This window comes from Sphaerodactylus townsendi, linkage group LG03 (assembly GCF_021028975.2).
Source record: "Sphaerodactylus townsendi isolate TG3544 linkage group LG03, MPM_Stown_v2.3, whole genome shotgun sequence".
Lineage (NCBI taxonomy): Eukaryota > Metazoa > Chordata > Lepidosauria > Squamata > Sphaerodactylidae > Sphaerodactylus > Sphaerodactylus townsendi.
Window position 1 is genome coordinate 101,774,085 of NC_059427.1, and position 22,010 is coordinate 101,796,094.

At 41.4% G+C, this 22,010-nt stretch overlaps 1 protein-coding gene across 2 annotated transcripts in view; it reads left to right on the top strand.

The window, feature by feature from the left end:
• SLIT3 (slit guidance ligand 3) overlaps positions 1–14,644 on the top strand; it is a 585,281-nt gene extending 570,637 nt beyond the window's left edge. For both annotated transcript variants that reach the window (XM_048487936.1, XM_048487937.1), the window contains 4 exons: positions 2,548–2,702; positions 4,703–4,988; positions 6,035–6,243; positions 11,584–14,644. In XM_048487936.1, the coding sequence (XP_048343893.1) occupies positions 2,548–2,702; positions 4,703–4,988; positions 6,035–6,243; positions 11,584–11,822 (889 nt within the window). In that variant the 3' untranslated portion in view covers positions 11,823–14,644. The remainder of the gene's footprint in view (positions 1–2,547; positions 2,703–4,702; positions 4,989–6,034; positions 6,244–11,583) is intronic.
• The last annotated feature ends 7,366 nt before the right edge of the window (positions 14,645–22,010 follow it).

A 22,010-nucleotide genomic window follows, 5' to 3' on the forward strand; every position in this document is an offset into this window, starting at 1 on the left:
AAATACTGAAGATTAGTATGGTTTCATTGCATGTTACAGCAAAACAGATGAGCCTCCATAATCCTCTTAATCAAGGTAGTTAAATCTTAATCTTGCAAAACCATATGCTGCAGATGTTGATTTATGCCTATGCACTCCTGCCTGAACTAAAAGCCAGCACTGCCAAACATTGTACTATTATCTTCTGACAAATGGCTGCTGATTGGACATCTCTAGATAAGAAAAACAAATTGTTCCTACTACATACATTGACTCTACCTCAAAGTTTAAAAATCATATTTTGCCTCTCTGGAGCAATGAGAGGACAGCTGCCAGCAGAGTGCAGGAACTCCATGGAAGTGTAAATTCACAGAAATGGCATGTCTGAAAGTCTTGCCAATCCAAATGCCTGGCACCGCTGCATGCTTCTGAAATGGTGGAGCTGGGTAACGATTGTACTCTTCCAACTATGGCCCACTCCACACAGACCACTGCAGCGGCTGCGTACAGGCACATATGAAGCTACTGTGGCCCCTTGGCTGTGGTCCACACGGAGGCGTCTCCGTTTTGTTTCCTCACACTTACCTTCTCCAAGGAGACACGCCCATTATGCCCTCCAACCCCTGGAGGGTCAAAGGGCAGCATGGGCATGTCTCCTTGTCCCTAAGGAGGTCAGCAGGGAGAGAATGTAAGTGTGGGGGAAAGAGGAGGCACCTAAAAGCAGTGCCTCCAACCCAACCTGATGCCATTCCCATGGCACCGGCAGGGAAACGCTGTTTCTCAAAACGCTTGCTCATCGTACAAGGCAAGAAAACAGTGTTTCCCCGCCAGTTGGGAGTGGGGGAAGCATGGCGCTGTAGCCATGAGAACAGCGCCCTTGGAACTGTAGCCATGTGAACAGCGCCCTTGGAACTGTAGCCATGTGAACAGCGCCCTTGGAACTGTAGCCATGTGAACAGCGCCCTTGGAACAGTGTTTTTAACATTCCAGGGGCGCTGTTTTTGGCCCGTGCAGAGTGGACCAGAGTCTCCTGGGGTTCTGAGTGATACATCTGCATAAATCTGGTATGCAAGGAGGTGGTAACACTGTAGTCTATAAAGACTGTTTCTTCCTAGCATGGTGCCTCCCTAGCATGATGCCTCATCAGGGACACTTCCAGTTTTGAGGCTAGATCCAGGAGATTTCAATAAATATCAACTAGGCTCAAATGTTCTATTTTTGAACACTTTTTGAACAAGGTGCATGAATGGGTTGTAGCTGTTCAGATTTTGCTGGATGAAGTGGATTATTTAGATCCTTTCCACTCTAGCTTTAGGCCTGGTTATGGGAATCATATGTCCTTGATTGCCCTGGTGGATGACCTATACTGGACGGTGAACAGAGGGAGTACACCTGTTGATTCTCCTGGGGCTCTCAGCATTGATCATTATGTCTGTCTGGATAGCCTTTTTGGGCTGGGATTGGGAGGTGCTGTTTTGCAGTGGTTCTGGTCCTACCTGGAATGCAGGCTTCAGGAGTGGAACTGAGGGACTACTGCTCAATCCCTTTGTCTGTGGCCTATAAGGTCCTATTTACGTACACGAAACCTCTGGGTGAGGTCATCTGGAGATTAGTGCTGGGTAGTCACCAATATATGGATGACACTTAGCTCTAGCTTGTGCTTACAGCTGATCTCAGAAAGGCTTTAGAAATCCTGAACTGGTGCCTGGAGGTATTTTTGATAATCAACTGAAGATCAATCCCAACAGATTGGAAGTGCTAGTGCACAGAAGGTCTGACCCACGATTTAAGGGGTCACCGGTTCTGTATAGAGATGCACTCCTGATGAAGGAACATATCCATAGTCTGGGGGTGCTCTTCAACCCAGACCTAAGCCAGTAACAGCTGTGGCCAACTTTGTCTGGTTAGCCACCCGCATCCTTTCCTAGACAGAAAACATCTGGCCTTGGTTACAACTAGATTAGGCCTTGCTTTGGATTAAATTTCTGAGCAGCTGGCAATTCAAGAAAAGGCATTCTCAGTCATCACACCCAAACTCTGGAACTTTCTCCCCAGGGAGACATACCTATCCCCTTCCGTTGCTATCTTCTGCCAACAAAAGGCTTTTTAAAAAATTGCATTCCCTCAGTGGTCCCTCCTTCCTACCCAATGTTTTAATTTTTATTTTTATGTTTGTAAATGTATATTGTAGCTTGTCTTGTAACTGTTTTAATGATGTTTTCAGTTGTTTTTAATGATCTTTAAGATGTGGTTATATTGTGCATCTTTTTAATTTGTTAGTTGCCTATGTAAAATACATTTCAAAAAATTCAAAATTTATACACATCTCAGATTATTGTGTCAAAAATCAGCCACAGTGGTCCAGATTAGATGCATCTTATGTAGACTTTATGTAGACAGTCAGAAGTGCTATATTTGAATGTATACTAAACATACATGTAAACAACCTTACTTTTGTCTTTTTCTTATGGCAGCTAATGAAAAGTGAATTTAAGTTACTGTAATATAAAGTATTCTATAACTACATTTATTCTCTTAATTTCCTCCTCTTTTTCTTTTACATATTAGTGTGGAAACAGTAAATGATGGGCAGTTTCACAGTGTGGAATTGGTAGTGTTGAACCAGACTTTGAACTTGGTTGTAGATAAAGGCGCTCCCAAGAGCCTTGGCAAACTGCAGAAACAGCCCGTGGTCGGTCACGACACACCTTTGTACATTGGAGGTAAGTTATAGTTGAGCTATCTATCACTACTATGGGTATGCACTGAGTCAAAAAGAAATGTCTTTGGGTATTAACTTGTGTGGACTTTAAAAAGTAAACTACTTAGACGTATACAAATTCTTTTCCACTTTGTGAGGGCTTGTCAATATTTTGAATTTCTTTGGTAATTATTGCTCGTAATCATCTGATAACAATTGCATAAAGTGCCTATTACTATGGACATCTACATCTCACAATTAAATCTAACCCCTGCTTTGTTTCTTCATGGTGCTTAAATGGCATACTGAAATCACAAGACAATTCTAACTATGGATGAAGTTGCCTTGCTTGCCTCCCACTATCCAAGATGGCCTTGGTAAAATGGTATACTTCCATGATTTTACAATCATGTGATAGCAGCAACGCATGTAGTAGTAAACACTGCATTAATTGCAAACATCACGACCAGAAAATAAACCTGGAAGTAAAATAGATTTGTCTTGATTCAGAATAACTTTTTGCACAGTGATAGATAAATGTAGTAGGTAAAAGCCAAATGTTCAAGGCCAACCAGTTCATGCAATATTTCTGTCTGTAAATGTTTTGTACTGTTTGAGGATCAAGATAGGCTACAGTAAATCTATATATATAAAAAGCTAACAGTATTTTTGTTGATGACAGTATAACTCAGTAACTGCTGGGCCAATTCCTCTAAAAATTCCCAGCCACTATAGTCAGCCAGGCGAGAGTGTTTTTAGGTGTTCACGTACCTGAAATCTCACACCTGGCCCAGGTAAAACGCCTTTTTCCTGGCGCTCCCTGGTGAAGGACATGCAGCTGCCTGTGTGTAACTGTCACCCTTAGAATGTTCGTGCTGCTTAGAATGTTCACTCAGACGGCCAGATATGAGCAGTGGAAACAGTACATAGTGGAAGTGAAACACATACACACACATACACACGAGGGAGAGGGAAGGGAGGGAGAGGGAGAGGGAGGGGTGGCATGCAAGGGAAGAGAAGTGAGAGAGGGGAGACAGGGAGGGGTAGCATGCAAGGGAGGGGAGACAGGGGGCCCAACATCTTGATAAGACCCACCCACCCTAGCAGAGGGGAAGGGAAGGAGGGGGAGGGGTGGCGTGCAAGGGAAGAGAAGTGAGGGAGGGAAGAGAGTGAGGGGCGACATGCAAGGGACGGGAGGGAGGGGCCAGGCACCCTAGATTCCCTGAATACTGTGGTTACAGTTAAGAAAACCAGGCACGCATTACTCAGGAGTATGCTCGGTACAGCAACCGTGACATACTTTGAATGGCTGCGTTGCGCCCCTCAGAGGGTTTCCTCAGAAGCGACACCCATTGCCACCAACCAAACTTACTCCCAGGTAAAGGATCATGACCAGCCAGCCTAGATGTGTGGGAGGGATGCCTTTCCATTCCCCCCCCCCCCCAGGAATGCGGGCACACACATCAATGACATCGCACAGTATCAGGCTGCATGTTTGCATGAGCACACACTGCTGGCCTCTGCAATTGATTTGCTGCTACTGTTCCTTTTCCATTTCGCCACAGTAAGCCACAGCAACGCGTGGCTGGCCCACGCTAGTTCTAAATATATGTCCTGTGAATCAGTTTAGGCTGAAAGATGGTGTCCTCCTAAGGGGAACCAGTCAATTCTATTACTAAGGTGGGTATAGAACCCATCTCTCATGTTATTTATTATGTGATTCACTAAGATCTTATTTTGGGTTTGTTTTTAAATTATACATATTGCCATTTTTGTGTGCTTTGAAAATTCTGTCTAAGCCATGCTTTGCAGTATTCTGTACATGTCATGAATTGTGTATAGTCAGCTATGTAATGAAATATAAAACTGAATGTAATGGCTTGGGAAGGGGAGACGCAAAGTAACCCCTAACATACTGTGAACATGTTTGCCTAATTTTTCAGCATAACATTATGTTGCCTTGAATTCTTGGAATGCCAGGAAGGTTCTGCACTGCTTCTGAAGTGCTTCTGTCCTTTGCAGGTATTCCTACATCCACAGGACTGTCTTCATTACGGCAGGGAACAGAGAGGACACCCAGTGGTTTCCATGGTTGCATACATGATGTCCGCATTAATAATGAGCTGCAGGATTTCAGGGATTTACCACATCAGTCAGTTGGGGTCCTTCCTGGCTGCAAATCCTGTAACATCTGTAAGCATGGCATCTGCCGTTCTGTTGAGAAAACAAGTGTTGTGTGTGAGTGCCACCCAGGCTGGACGGGCTCCCTTTGTGACCATGAAGTTAAAGATCCCTGCCTTAACAACAAGTAAGTCTTAATCAGTTGGAGTGGGCAAAGGAGAGAGAGGGCTTTTTAATTGAACGAAGGTGCTGATAAAATTAGAGATATCTTTGAAGGCCAACCAATGTGTATGATAGATGAGCCAAATATTGTTGTACTTCAGATGTATATGCAGTTTTTAACAATGTGATCTTACTATATACTTGAGCAGCATGATCCCAACAACAAACCAGAAGAGGTGAGGGCTGCTGGAAAGTGTAGTCCTCGGCCATCCAGGAGGGGCCAGATTACAGCTCCTCCCAGATGGCAAGGATTACACTTCACAGCAGCCCTTGCCATAGGAAGTCATACCCCCCCCCCCCCACGGTGTGCTTCTTCCTGGCAGAAACAAGCCTTGGAAAGTGCAGGAAGAAGCCATATTCTCTCCGTTCCCCCACCACAGTGTGCTTTACCCTATCAGGATTAGGTCCCTTTGAAGAATTTCCTGCCTGGGAACATGGGGCAAACTCTGTCAAGCCACACCTGAGCTGAAGGAGCCCATTTGAAAAGTTAAGGGAGGCTGTCTGTACGTGTGGTGGAGTGTGGGGAATCTGAGAAAGGAGAGCCCATTTACAGAGTTAGGGAAGCCTGTCTGTGTGTATGGGGAGGATCTTAAAAAGGAGAGCCCTCTTGCAAGGTTAGAGGAGCCTGTGTGTGGGTCTGGTGGGGAATCTGTAAGTAGGCTTTTTAGGCTAGGCTTTTGTTATCTGTGGTAAATTGTGGGACCAAGTGAGGAGGAAAGGCAGGAGGGGTTGGCCCTCTTTGGTGGCCACTGTTAACCCATCAACAGTTTTCTAGAGTCCATTGTATTTGTTCATACAATGAGCTTTACTGCTAGTCAATAATAAATGTCATTTGAGGAAGATGTTCTGTTGTGACCTTACCATGAAAATAATATTTTTCAGAAATCGAAAATATAATTCAGTGCCAATGAATCTAAAAGAACAATAGCTGTCTCTGGGAATGTTGCCATTTCTGTGAATTCTTCATATAATCTAAGATGCACCAATTAGTTCTCTCTCTTTTTCTCCCAGGTGCCTCCATGGTAAATGCACAGCTACCAATTCTGCTTACACATGTAAGTGCATGGAAGGTTTCACGGGCATGTACTGCGACAGAAAGAATGATTCCTCCAACCCCTGCAGACTTCTAAAATGCACCCATGGGCAATGTAAAATCTCAGCACATGGGGAGCCCTACTGTGAGTGCGATCCAAATTACAGTGGCGAACGGTGTGATAGAGGTTGGTATAGTTGCAAGATACATGGATGAGTGTTTGTTTTACTATGACGTTTTGATTCAAATAAAAAGAACAGCTTCCATGATAGTAGAGTTTTGAAGATCTCTTTTCTACAAATAATTTCCATTCAGCGGCATTCCTCCCATTGGGCAAAGTGGGCAGCTGCCCACGGCGCCACCTTGTGGTGGGCGACAAAATTGCAGGTTCGTTTGTGGGGGATTTTGTATTTTCAGTGTTTTTTCTGTTTTTGGCCTGCAGGGGGTGCATTGTTTAGGCTAGCAGCACCAAACTTTCAGAGATTTTTGGGAGACTCTCCTGATGATATGACCCGGGTTTGGTTTAGGGAGTCCAAAGTTATGGACTCCCAAAGGGAGTTCCCCCATTCCCCATTGTTTCCAATGGTAGCTAATAGGAGATGGGGGCTACACCTTTGAGGGTCCATAACTTTGGACCCCCTGAACCAAACTTCACCAAACCTGGGTGGTATCATCAGTAGGGTCTCACGAAGATACTCTGAAATTTTGGTGCTGCTATCTTAACAATTGCACCCTGACAACAGACACCCCCTACATTTTCTCAGATTCTCTTTTTAAATCCATTCTCTTCCTGCCAATGCTTGTTTTCTTTCTTTTATTTTCTCAATGCCTAATAAAGGTTGTTGTTGTTGTTGTTGTTGTTGTTGTTGTTGTTGTTGTTGTTAAATCCATCCCCTTCAGCATGGATTTAAAGGGAGAATTTGAGGTCCCCAGTTTTAACATTGAAAGGGATGCTGTTTCAGGGTGAGGGAGAATCCACCTCAAAATAGCATCACTTTCAATATTGTTTAAACTGGGGACCCCAGATTCTCCCTTTAAGGTGGATTTAAAAGGAGGATCTGGGCTCCCCAGTTTAAACACCATTGAAAATGAAGCTGTTTGGGGGTGGATTCCAGCATCACTTGTTTAAACTAGGGAGCCCAGATTCTCCTTTTAAATCCACCTTAAAGGGAGAATCTGGGGTCCCCAGTTTAAACAACATTGAAAGTGATGCTGTTTCCCCCAATTGGGGGGACTGGATACAACACCATAAAATGTTTTCATAGCAGTAATAAAACATTTTTAAAGCATTCTGAAAATGTTTTCCAACAATTATTTCTGCTGTGTGGCATGGCCCGTTGCTGTGTTCATATTTGTGAGTTGGGGCATGTTCTATAATGTGATGGTGACTTTGAAACGACCTGGTGGAGAAAATCATTGTTTGGTCACGGTGGGAGAGGGTGGCCGTCCATGGCGGGGGGCATCAAATTCAGGTTTTGCCCAGGGCTCCAGTTTGCCACGTACGCCTCTGTTTCCATTGCACTTTTCCATCGTGAAATCCACCTTGAGTCTGAGCAAAAAAAAGCAGAATATAAATTAAGTAAAAAAAATTAGTTACTTGTAAGATTAAGCACATCAAAAAGTTATGAAACATATCCAATATGACCAGTGGCACATTCTGCATAGCAGAAAATGAGTTTATCTGAAGCCCAGGTTCTTCACACCCAGGGAGCTTCCGAAGAGTTTGACAGTGCCATCCCCACCCACAACAGTTTCAGGACTTCAAAAGTTGTAACATTGCCTAAAAGTTTGTTCATCTTCCCCAGTCAGTTTGCTTCTGTACTGTACCATGCATGCAGTCATCTCAGACTTCATCCCTACCATATATCAGTTTGCATGACAGCTTTATTTATTTTGGACAGCATTTGACGAATGGGCAACCAAATCCAGAGCCCTCAGTGGCAGGGGTGGAGCCGCTGCGGCACCACCCCACTGCCTCCAACGGGTTTTTCCACAACTCAGGTAGGCAAAATACAAAAAAAAAACCCCAACCCTCCTTTCCACCAAAAAGTCCTCTATTGGACTAAATGAGATTGCACCACTTCAAAGGCTGGTGTAAGCCCATGCAACAGACTGCTATGTATCCAATGCAAAGCTGGGGTGGAAGCTGACTATGGTCGGCTCCACCCCAGTCACACCTCCAAAATGCCTTCACTATGATGCAGGGCTGGCGGTGGCACAGGGGTGCTGATGAGCCACAGTGGCTGCCCACCAATAGATTTGCCCCATAACCAGGATAAGTGCTCCAGTGAGGGCATTTCTGCCAGCATAGGGCCGCGCTACCTCCCAATGACGATTCCCTCCCCCCTCCCACACACACACCCTCAGATTGGGCTGTAAGTTTTTTTAGTTATTGGCAGTCCTAATTGAGATTTTAAATTGTTCTTTTTGATGCATTTTTACGATTATTGTTTTAGTTACAGTATAAGCCACCTGGGTTCCCACAAGGGAGAAAGGTGGCTAAGAAATGTTTTAAGGAAAAAAAACTAAATAGATACGATTAAAATCATGATGATCTTTTAGTGTCCTACTGTAGCAAAAGGCACAGTTGAGACACACAGTTGAAGGCAGTAAGTAAATATTTGCAAACAGAAGATTCTTTTGTCTTCTGTTCTAATTTTGGATTCGATTAATCACTTTAGTTACAGTATAAGCATGCGAACAAGTGGCAACTACTAATGTAGTTACATTCCCTGCAGAAAGGGAAATTTCTCAAAGATGGGGGGGATAGGGTGCAGGAAGCTGAAAGGGAAAATCAAGAGAGTCAAAACTGTCCAGGATGCTTGGAGGTTATTTAAAAACACAGTATTAAAAGCTCAGCTGGAATGTGTTCCACAGGTTAGAAAAGGCAGCACCCAGTCCAAAAGAAAGCCACCATGGTTAACAAGAGAGGTTGAGGAAATTATCAGAAAAAAGAAAATGTCTTTTAGAAAATGGAAGTCCAGTTTGGCTGATGAAGAATATGAGAGGGAACACAAATGGTGGCAAAAGAGAAGCAAGTTAGCTGTAAGAGAGGCAAAAAAGGATTATGAGGAACGCATGGCTATGAACATCAAGACCAGCAACAAACAGTTCTTCAAGTACATCAAAAGCAGGAAGCCAGCAAGGGAAGCGGTAGGCCCGTTAGATGACAAAGGAACAAAGGGTGTGCTAAAAGATGGCAGGGAGATTGCAGAGAAGCTGAATGAATTCTTTGCATCTGTCTTCACCCAAGAGGAGGTGAGGAACATTCCTGCACCTGAACCAAGCTTCTTAGGAGGCAAATCCGAGGAACTAGCGAAGATAGTGGTAGACAAGGAAGAAGTTCTGGCAGCCATTGATAAACTAAATGTTACCAAATCCCCTGGCCCAGATTGCATTCACCCAAGAGTTCTTAAAGAGCTCAAGCATGAAATTGCTGATCTTCTCACTTTAATATGCAACTTATCCCTGAAATCAGGCTCCATCCCTGAAGACTGGAAGATGGCCAATGTCACACCAATCTTTAAGAAAAAATCTAGGGGGACCCGGGAAATTACAGGCCAGTCAGTTTGACATCTGTCCCTGGTAAATTAGTAGAATCTATCATTAAAGATAAAATTATAAAACATGTAGAAAAGCAAGACCTGCTGAGAAAGAGTCAGCATGGCTTTTGCAGAGGCAAATCCTGTCTTACAAACTTACTAGAGTTCTTTGAGGGTGTAAGCAGGCATGTGGACAGGGGTGAACCGGTGGACATTGTCTACCTGGATTTCCAAAAGGCTTTTGACAAAGTTCCTCACCAGAGACTGTTGAGAAAACTCAGCAATGAAGGAATAAGAGGGGAAGTCCTCCTATGGATTAAAAACTGGTTGAGAAACAGGAAACAAAGAGTGGGTGTAAATGGGAAGTTCTCACAGTGGAGAGATGTCAGGAGTGGTGTCCCCCAAGGATCCGTTTTGGGACCAGTGCTCTTTAACCTATTCATAAATGACCTGGAAGTAGGGGTGGGTAGCGTGGTGGCCAAGTTTGCAGATGATACCAAATTATGTAGGGTGGTGAGAACCACAAAGGATTGCGAAGAGCTCCAAGCGGACCTTGATAAATTAGATGAGTGGGCTCAGAAATGGCAAATGCAGTTCAATGTAGCAAAATGTAAAGTGATGCACATAGGGGCAAAAAATCCAAACTTCACATACACGCTACAGGGGTCAGTGCTATCAGTCACAGACCAGGAAAGGGATTTAGGCGTCTTAGTTGATAGTTCCATGGGAATGTCAACTCAATGCATGGCAGCTGTGAAAAAGGCAAACTCTATGCTGGGGATCATTAGAAAAGGAATTGATAATAAAACTGCAAAGATTGTCATGCCCTTATATAAAGCAGTGGTGCGACCGGACTTGGAGTACTGTGTCCAGTTCTGGTCGCCGCATCTCAAAAAGGATATTGAGGAGATAGAAAAAGTGCAGAGAAGGGCAACAAGGATGATTGAGGGACTGGAGCACCTTCCCTATGAGGAGAGGCTGCAGCGTTTGGGACTCTTTAGTTTGGAGAGGAGGCGGCTGAGGGGGGATATGATTGAAGTCTACAAAATTATGCATGGGGTAGAAAATGTTGACAGAGAGACATTTTTCTCTCTTTCTCACAATACTAGAACCAGGGGACATTCATTGAAAATGCTGGGGGGAAGAATTAGGACTAATAAAAGGAAACACTTCTTCACGCAACGTGTGATTGGTGTTTGGAATATGCTGCCACAGGAGGTGGTGATGGCCACTAACCTGGATAGCTTTAAAAGGGGCTTGGACAGATTTATTGAGGAGAAGTCGATTTATGGCTACCAATCTTGATCCTCTTTGATCTGAGATTGCAAATGCCTTAACAGACCAGGTGATCGGGAGCAACAGCCGCAGAAGGCCATTGCGTTCACATCCTACATGTGAGCTCCCCAAGGCACCTGGTGGGCCACTGCGAGTAGCAGAGAGCTGGACTAGATGGACCTTGGTCTGATCCAGCTGGCTTGTTCTTATGTTCTTATGTTCTTATGTTCTTAATATGACTTTGTAGCCAGCGATCTTACAGTGACTCTTCTTAACATGAAGGAGACCCATTTTTTGTTAGGAGATATAGTCTATGATAATTATTCAGAACTGAGTTGATCAGCAAAGTCTCTTTCTCGTTGTACTGCAGTTTGCTAGACATTCTAATTCTAATAATTCCTTGTTACCAGGAAATAAACCAGAAGACTCCCCAGTAGCTTTCTATCCTCAGAGAGCAGCATAGACCTCCTGCAGTTCTTCTGTCCTAAGTAACTACTTGGATTGGTTCCAGACATGCTCATACAATGCTCAATGTGTGGTTAATTCTTTTAAACTAAACAAGTAGTCTTCCCAAAACATGGGCTGATCTATGTCTACTGGATAGACATTGTGCACCATAGTGCATAAGACTGAAGTCGAGTTCTTGATGTTTGGGACTGTGCCAAGTGAATGATCAGCTTTCTTATAATCTTGTCTTTTTTTCCTAACAGAGAATCAGTGCCAAGGAGAGATTGTTCGCGAGTTGATACGGAAACAACAAAATTCCATCTCCTGCGTCTCTACTGTGAAGGTGCAGCGCATGGAATGTCATGGCAGCTGTGGGAATGATCAATGCTGTGTTCCCATTCGGAGCAAAAGGCGGAAATATATCTTCCAGTGTCTGGATGGTTCCTCCTTTACAGAAGAGCTGGAGAGGCATGTGGAATGTGGCTGCGGAAAATGTTTATAAACAACATCCAGCCTCTTTGCCCCTCTTGTATCGACTCAGATGTGCTATCCAAAGTGGGACATATTTACTTTTAAGTGAAGAAGATAATATTAAGTATATTGTAAAATACACAAAAATAGAAGTTATTTTTATTATGAAAAGTGACTATTTTCATCTTTTATTATATAAAGTATCTGACTGTTTTGGGTATATGTATCATACAGTGAGTTATTTTTACTATGGATTTTTTACAGTTGTAAAAAAAATTGGAAAAATTATTCCAAATCTAAACACAGGGATTTAAAAAAAAAGTATAGTTGATAAGCTTTGCACGATGACCACATGTGAAGGTAATTAAAAAAAGGATTTGCCACAGAAATAGTAGAATATGTCTTTAAAAATTCTGAATAGATCCACAGAAGAGATCTACAGCTTTCAGACACTTTTCTTGTCTGAATATGCTCCGTTAATATCTCTTTCCGTTGATGATGACATAATTGCTAGTTGTGTTTGTTAGTGTTGTGGGTCAGCTTGACACTATTGCCAAAAGAGCACATCAGGACACTGCAATAGCTTGGACCTTATGCAGATTTTGTTATGCACATGTTAATGCGGTGGTGGTAATACCTCTTGCCTTGTATGTATCATTGACCCTTACACTGTTGTGTTAATCATCAGTTATATTGGCTCTCTTGCAAAAAATGAATTTGAGAACTGTTTTGTTTATGAAGTATTTTTAAAATTAACAGATGGAAAGTAAGTGCCATGTAATACCTAACAAATAACACAGGGAACAATCCACATAGCCAGCATGTCCTCTTCCAACCATGCATGTTGTTCCATGAGTAGAATTTGTCCCAGCTCTCTTCCCCTTCTGCCTTCTATTATCTCTTGTGCAGAGTAACAGGTCTGCCTGCAGAGGGTAGACTGAATCATCGCTATAATAATCAACCAATGTGGTATAATGATTAGAGTACTGGATACTTTGCAAAGCAGCTATGCCAAGGATGCACTGAACCAGTGCCTTACTGAAATTTGACAATCAATTTTAAGATTACCACAATCCCTTTAAAGAAATCTATTGCTCTTCTTTGCAGGCCGCAACATGTGGTGAACTGGAAACTAAAAAGTATTGCAGACAGGAAGTCTCCATATGATAAGCATGGTCCACATGCAAAGCTACTCAGTGTGTTATATCTGCCACTTGTAGCAGCCAGACTGCAGAGGCTGTTTATTACAGTTTCCAAATGGGGTGGGACCTAATGGTTAAACCTTTCTTCAGATGGGAACTTGGGGAGCATTATTCAGAAGAATTTTGTATTTGGTCAACCACTATAAATGCCTTTGATGTTCAGTACATCCACAAAATCTGTCTAGCTTGTTTTCTGACGTTCTTTTTTTCTTTCCATCCTTCCCTGTGAGTGACAGTGGAAGCTTATAAGAGCCATTAGTTAGAGAATTTAAAATTTTCAGCAGTGCCTAAGAAGAACAAGTTTTCTAAATCCAGTCTGATCCTCAGAGGCTAGTAAAATCCTATGGGCTTGCAGTAGGTCCTTCCCAGCTGAATACATGCATATGTTCTAGAGCATGTGTGTTTTTTGTTTTTCGTAAAGCTTTTAGGAATAACACAGCCTGTCTAAAAAGAACAGCTTTGACCATGCCATAAGCATTTTGCCCCTTTTTCAGATTTCAGGAGCCTGAAAATGCTTAAGAGTCTTTCTTCTAATTACAGCCTTCTGAAAGCCACAATAGGTTGTTCAGATTTCCTTATATATTCTCAGGATAATTTCAGGCAGGAGGGAGATGACTGATACAATAGTCGCCTTTCAGTGCAAATAGTAGTACTTGGAGCCTGCAATCAGTGTAACATAAAACAATCACTGGTTACTTTGCCAAAAAACTGATTGAAATAGCAGTTCAGGAGCCTGTGCAGGGGGGGGGGAAACTTGCTGTGGAGAGTTAGTATTATTTTAAGCATAATATGTGATGCTGGAAGCAGCTGGAATTTATAATGTAGAAATGCACCACAATCTGCACAGACCAAAAGTTTGCAGAAGCAAATGCAAAACCACTCTTGTGTAAACATAATTTTGGCACAAACATCTGTCTCCTAATGATTTATTCCCTCTTGGTTACCCAAGATGTTTGCCTCTGTTGCAGGGAATAGAAACCCATCCAGAATAGGCAGATCATAGAGCTGAAATGCTACTAAAATATCAGTTCCTTGGTTTTGCAAGGTGGCTATTCTGTATGCTCTATTCTGCTAAGGAGAAAACAAGAAAACAGTATTAAATTAGTCAAGAAAGGAGATACAACCTCACTTTGGCCATCAGGTCTTTTAATTCAACCGTTTACTAAATAGAGAACAATCCCACCAGCATTTTGAAAATAATTCCAAGGGCATTGTTGAACGGAATGGTTGATTAGTAACTAGCCACCGTAGAGAAAGGCTAGTTCTGTTCTATTGCAACATACTTGGGACTATATCATGATCTAGAAGAAAAGCCACTTTATTTGTTTTCTGCCATTGGACAGTGTATGTTTTGCTGTGTGTCAGCGGATGTGATATGGAATCTAGTTCTTCTGTTTTGCTTTTTAAAGTGCCAAAAGGTCTATGAAGTTAGTTTTAAAAGTGTTAACTGGATCTTCTAATCTTCTTACATGACAGTGCATTTCAGCTACTGTAAATGGAATGCAGTAGTTTACTTTTAAAAGTTAATATAAAGAAAGATTGCTAACCCTATAAAAACTGTACATTGGTAATGTTGACTGATATGAATTCTGTGTATTTACTAGATTGTCCTATTGTGATGTAATAAATTTAAGTAAATTGTTGGGTTATAGATGAGAGTACCTTTCCTGCATTGCTATGAAAAAAAATCTCCCTCATGGGCATATTTCCACCTGCTCTTGCTGCAGAACGCGATAGAGCACATTTTAGTTACAGATGCTAACTTTTTAGGCTAAGACCACACAGTGAATGCATAGCATATAAAGATATTAAATGTCCCCAGTGACTATTCACAGTATTAACTAACTCGAGACTCTCAGGTAGACAATTTCCAATCTCATGCAGGTAACTTGCTTATTATTCACTGAAAACGCATGCTATGTAAATTGGAGGGAAGAGAACAAAAATTCTGTTACAAAAATATCTACAGCACAAGTTGAAGCACCTCATATATAAGGGACATGATGGTCAACTTAGGCAAGCATACTCAGAAGTTAATGGGGATTACTTCCAGAAAAGTATTCTAGTAAGGATTATAGTCAGAGTCAGCCCTGGACATCTGCATCAAGGAAAAATGGGGCCTTGGGACACTACTGCTCTCAAAATGGCTGTTCTTCATTCTGTGTCTGAGTTATTTACTTTTTAAAAACAAAAGGCTAAAACTGCTTTATATTTGAAAGAGCTGGTTTCAAACATCTATGAAGAGAAGATACTGGACCAGTCATTGCTGTCAAGCACCCCACATGCTTTTCCTCTTTACTGGCTTTTAAACAGTTACAAGAGAAGATAAATAATACTGTGCACTAAGATAGTGGGTTTTGCACTTGATGCTTTTTTGTAATCAATCTGGTCTCTTGAGATATGACAAGGAAGGTAAGATGCTCTGAATATCACAGAAACCAGTTTTACAACCCCAGTAGCCTCAGAGCACACAAGACATCTATTTATATGGGATCCAGGCCATAAGATCCTCTTATTACATACAGGAGGGAAAGTTACCCCATTTAAGATGATTGGTGAGGGGTACTGTTTGTTATACTGCACAGAAGAGGGGAAATCCTGACCTTGGGGTCCTAAAAAACCAGTGAAGCACAATGTGATCTCACTGGTTAGATGTGTGCTTGGTGGGAATGGAGAGACTCGGCCCCCAATACAGGATAGGTCAAACTGAACCCCTCAGTTAAAAGATTCAGCAGCACACTTTGTAAACTTCTCAAGCCCAGGAGCCTGGAACTGACAGGAAACTGTGAAGTTTGTAATGACCATTTTCACTTTTACAAGTCCCAGGTGTCTTGCACCTATTTTTTTAGGAGAAATGGCAAGAAAAAATTAGAGAACAGTACCTTTATTTTCTGCATCCTTGTTATGATATATATTCCCATGCCTCTATGTTCTTAGTTGATAGGAGTGCTTTCTAGTTAAATAAACATCTTTTTTTCTTTTAAAGATCCGAGACTGTGTGTAACCAACTCACAAGCCTGACTATTCATCTACACAGATATCAAGCACCTGGCTCATACAGAGAGTTAATTAGTAGGGATTGAGGGGGGAATAGCAATCCCACACTTCCAGGCATGTGCACACCTTACTTTTGGTGTTGGACCATTAGAAAGGAGAGAAAGGGGGGCAATGACTGCAGGCAGAAATCTCCCCAGGGTAAAATGGAGGAAACTAGGCTTTCCCTACAGGTGGGTTGAAGATGTGATATTTTTGCACAATTCCTACCCGATAAAATTTCACAAACCTGGATGTTGGCTTTTTAGTGGGTTTTGTTGTAGGGGTGTCTGCTGCCCTATTTTTGTATGGATTGTTTCAGTCTTTCTGAGCAATGAGGACAGAATTCTGGGTACTGTGAGAGCAGTACTACCTGAACAATTATAAAATATATGTGGATCTCACGTTTACCAATTTTAGTCTGGGTTTGGGACATAGACTGCTTTGGTGGTTGAATAAGGGAAATGCTGCCCTACTGTTGGGATGCTTCTCACAAGTACTGCTATCTCTGCTGTGTCATGCAGAGGCAAGGCAGGTGGTGACCAAAGATGGCATAAGTGATGAAATCTAAACGCCCCCTTCCAATTTTTCTCATCATTATCCCCCCTTGGATTCAGTACCAAAAGCAACATAGACTGGGAGAAAAAGGACAGGATAAAAGAGCTAAGGAAAGTTCAAAAAGACTGAAGAGGGTTTGGTCATGCTTAAGCATTTTTCATGTTAGATCCAACCTCATTTTAATATGTGACTATATACTGGCAGTTGCTGCCATCAAATCTAGCTTGGTCTTTAGAGCACATAATCCTCTCCAATGAACCAACCAAGTCCTCTATGAGTTCTAAACAAAACATTCTGATCCAATGATCCAAAGTTGAATTGATATACACCAGCACGTTTGGAATCGGGAGTGATCAGCATGAACAGCTGACCCAGAATTCCAGGGAAAGTCAATCTATCTCCAACTGGAATAAAAGCACAATATAAGTTAAAACCTTGTATATCTCATTATGGCAACAATACTTATGCAAATATCAAAGCTGGTCTGGTGTCTTTAAGAACTTAACAAAACGTGCAATTCCCTTTTCGTTGACAGCAAGACTGTCTCTAGCTTTTCAGAATAGCACTGGGGGAAAATATTTGCTCTATCATTGTTTTGATTACATGTGTTTTATGTGAGATGCTTATCTTACAATAATATGCAGCTGCTTATACAAAAGGAACAGTTTTCTTTCCCTAGGAAAATTCTTTTCAAGTCAAAATACCTCCATCACTTTCTATGCAGTCACTATTCCTAGTACTGAAAATAAATTATGCTAAGGCAATCCAGACATAGATGAAGTCACTGCTGAAGTAGTGCTAGTTTTAAATAATATTGGAAGAAATCTGGAAAAACTTGTGGGGAATAAAGTTTAGAAAGTACATTTTCAAATATATTTTAAGTTACATCATAAGTATTTCCATGGTTAACTAAAGCTATTGAAATTTCAGACTTGGGGAGGATATCATATGTTTAAGTTCTCTAGTTCGTATGGTGTTACTGTATTTTTATTTCTATCATCTAAGAAAAAAATCTTTGAGTGAACTTACAAACTACTTAGGTTTCAGTATAATCCTACATGTGACTTAGATACACTGGTAACACTGTTACCATTCTTGAAATACGTTTCTCCAAATCTTATAACACATAAGGGTCCAGTTAGCATATTCTTATTCCTCATGCTACTGAACAAGGCAAATAATATAACTATCTACATTTAAACCTAAAAGTTATAGATCCTTAACTAAAGTTGACCAGATTACTAGCAAACACTAGGTTAGTAAGTATCTTGCCTGCAAATGCTACATTTTTCTTTTAATTCTGCAATTTTTTTCTCCCTTTGGTTCCAGAAATGTTTTGCCTTCATTTTATCTCTGTTGTTTTCCCAAGCACTTTTACCACAATGTTTTTGATCCATTTCCAAGCCAGCTTCCCTTGAGTATGTGATCATGTTGAAATGTTTTTTATTTCTCCATCCCACCAAACACCTGAATCTTATCCATGCCCACCAAACACCTAACCCTAAACCACCTAACCTACCCTTCAGCCATTTTCTCATCTCCCTCGCCTTCCGTTTTCCGTTTAAAAAAATTATCTTTGTCATCTTGAACTAGCAATGTAACATTCAGGCAGACACACACACAAGCATGGTCAATCAGATCCACTTTGTCAATTTCATAGAACTTGCAATGGAACTTTCAAACAGATACAAACAAGAAGGGTCGTTGTTGGGGGGGGCAGCTATGATAAAACATTAGGGCAAAAACACATCAGGTCCATTGTGTCAATTTCTTCTAAAATTAGCTAGTTAAGGCAAAGATACACTGTGTTCACAGTTAGGAGTGAATAAATTGACATGCATCTGTGGGTGGGTGAGTGGGGATTTACAAGAGACTACCACGGAGATTATTATGTGTAACTGCAGCTCCAAATGGGCTGGAAAATGTAGTTCTTTGTGCAGGGTGGAGTGGAACGTGTTTCTTAATAGAAACATTAAGATAATGACACCTGCTCCAGAAGTTTTTTTAATTGCTTCCATTTTGTGCAAACACCTGGCCCTTATCCATATCCAACTTCCCCTCCAGCTATTGTCTCCTCCCCGTTCTCTTCTATTTTCAAAAGGATTTTCTTTAAAATTTGCTTTGTTATATCAAACTAGTGATGCATCTGTCAATTTTTATAACAGAAAAGAAGTGATAAAAGATTGAAAATCTACAATTGAATCCAAGGTAATGCATAGCTTTTTAAAAAAAAATAAAGAAGGGGCGTTACAAAGATAGAGGGAAGCTACCATCTTTATCTCTGTCGGGGAGAAAGATCATATTTTTTTTCCTATCAGCCTTAAATCTATTTTTCCAATCCCTGTTTGAACATTGACATTGTTTTATGTCAGATTTGGAGTCCTTACAAAAAAATCAGACTTCTTATACCTTTTCAAACATCTTGAGAACATTTCCCCCTCCTTTTCCTACAACTGAAATATTTTTCTCCTTCTCCCTTACTTTTTTGTTTAAGAAAATTTTAACCTGGATATTAAAGGCTAAACTTTAAAAATGCAAAAGTTAAAGATCTGATAGTTAGTTAAAGGTTTTTAAAGTTAAAGATTTGATTTATTCTTTGGATTATAATTAAGAAAGGGGGAAAGGAATTCATGACACAATAAAAATAGAATATGTATAAACACATTGGAGAATGGAAAACATCTGGGTTGAAAACGAACTGAAATGACATGGGCTCCATCTGGAGGATCAGTATGACATCCCTACACTTTCATATTCAGTGAGGTAGATTTTTCCTTACAAGATTCTAAAACTGTCCCCTCAGGAACTGAGCAGTTCTTACTATATGGTTTCATTCAGCAAGGTAGCATGTGAAAAGGGAAATATTAGTAAACAAATCTTGTCCCACCATTAGCTACAATATACTTATTCCAAGGCTGTTTCTGCACAGACAGAAACAGCCTTGGACGGTAAAAACACAGTTCTTGGGGCGCTGTTTGCACAGCTGCCACTGCTGAATCGCAGCAGCGCTGTGCCAACCCCTCCAAAATGGCTTTTGAAACTCACTCCCTGAGCGAGTTTTTTAGAAAGTGGCACCTTCCCACCAGTGCAGTGCGAAGTGCACCAGCATGAGGGTGCTGCTTTTGGCCCCTCCGGTGTTTTGTTCACCTACCTCTTTTCCCTGTGCAGCTCTGGACAGCTGGAGGGACATGCCTACGCTGCTCTTCGACCCCCTGATGTCCCTCCAGCCATCCCAAGCTGTGCAGGGAGGAGAGATAGTTGAACGGGATGAACTGTGGGCAGCTTCGTGTGGAGCCGCTTCTGCTGTTTGCAGCAGCTTTGGGGCCGCCCGCACAGTACCGTGCAAGCAGTACCAAGGCTCCACTGGGATAAATTATGCCGGTGGACAGCCGTTTCTGTCGCTGTGCAGAAACGGCCTGAAAAAAGATTAATTGAGCACTTCCACTAAGTCCTAGGACCTTTCCAGAAAGCTGCAAAGAATCACAGCCCTTCACTACTTCCCCTTGACCCTTTGTCATAAATTACATGGTACTAGAGACTTCTAAACAGATAAAAGTAGAAGAATTTAATACGTAAGTTAAGGAGTTGCCACAAAAGAAATCAATTAAGTTTAAAAATCAAGCAGCTGTTTATAGCATCAGCATCAGGAAGTTGTTTACAGCATCAGATTGAGTTTAGAAACTTAAGTTCAGATCAGACTTAAGTTTAGAAACTGTTGATTCTGTGATGGGCTGCAAGTAAATGATTTTTAAAAGAGCAGTATTGTCTAAAACAACTTACTGTTTACAGTCACAGTGAGGCAGAAAGGTGTAGGAACACTGTGTCCAGTGAGAAGGAAAAAATTTTTTGCATGGCATTACCTTGGACTGTGAAAGGTTTTACACATTTCTTGAGTATACTATGGAAAGCAAGAACAAAATGGGGGGAAATGGTGCATATATGTGTACATTACTAATAATCAATCATGTATGCTTAGTCCATTCACACTGAATACAGTAGTTATTTATAGCTGTTACAGCACAACAGTTATAGTTGTTACTGCTGAAAGCCAGTTCCAGTTTTCTTCCTGGTGATGCTTGAAGTGTTGCAAAATTGGTTTAACTACTTATTGTGCCAAGACAAGAAGAAATAAATGAATATGTGCTCTACAAGTAATGATGGTTGTACAATAACCCATTCAAATTTCTGAAATGGTGCTATATGTGGGAGAACTTGTTAGATGTGGGAGAACTCATTAAAAGGCCTGTGACCACTCCACACACTTGTCCAGATGATTGGACTAGGCATAATGTCCCCTGGAAGCAAGGCTCTTTGAAGTCACTCAGATTCAGAAATTGCCCCCCACAGGAAAATAAGGTTTGTATGGAAGGACTGAGTCGTCCTCCCCTGGTAATATCACCAGATCAGGAGATATTCTCAAGAGGTCAGAGTGACCTACTTACAGCATCTGAAAATATCCTGCAATACCAACAGAGATTACAGTTCTAGTGAGTCAGAACATTAATGTTGGTCTATTTTGAGATGCTTTTCAATCATTTTTTTAAAAAGGTTTCAACTGTGTCACTTTTAAACTGAAAACAAAAGCTAGGTTGTTAATTTGTAGTATATTTAATATCATTATTTTACAGATCAAATTATTTGAATATGTATTTCATTTTTTATATCGCATTACCTATATATTTGTTTTCAATGTATTGTCGAAGGCTTTCACGGCCGGAATCACTTGGGTGCTGTGCGGTTTCCGGGCTGTATGGCCGTGTTCTAGCAGCATTCTCTCCTGACGTTTTGCCTGCATCTGTGGCTGGCATCTTCAGAGGATCTGATGTTGGGAAAGCAAGTGGAGTATATATACCTGGACGCTCCAACAGATATATATACTCCACTTGCTTTCCCAACATCAGATCCTCTGAAGATGCCAGCCACAGATGCAGGCGAAACATCAGGAGAGAATGCTGCTAGAACACGGCCATACAGCCCGGAAACCACACAGCACCCAAACTATTTGTTTTCATTTAGGAGACTTATGAACCTTGACTCACTTTTAGGTCCTGACCACAATGCTGAGAAACAGTGACTAAGATGTTTCCCAAAGGCTATACCAATGATAAAACCTTGTCCCTGGATACTGATAAATACACAACATATGTTTACCATAGGTGCAAACCTCAGAAGCACAGACAATTTCACTTTAGTACACAAATCAGCATTTGAAATTCCCATAATCATTCAACATTTCTGAGAAAGAGGAGGAAGTTTTAAAAATACAGCCCTCTAGAGTTCTTATGTCAACTTCCTCTAACATTTATGGCTTCATTAAAGCGTTTGCAGAGTCAAAATGAGGAAATCAACATTCATTTCCTGTTGCAGCATCAATACAACGTAACATCATCATCATCAACTTTGTAATGACGGTTCAGTGCCCTCAT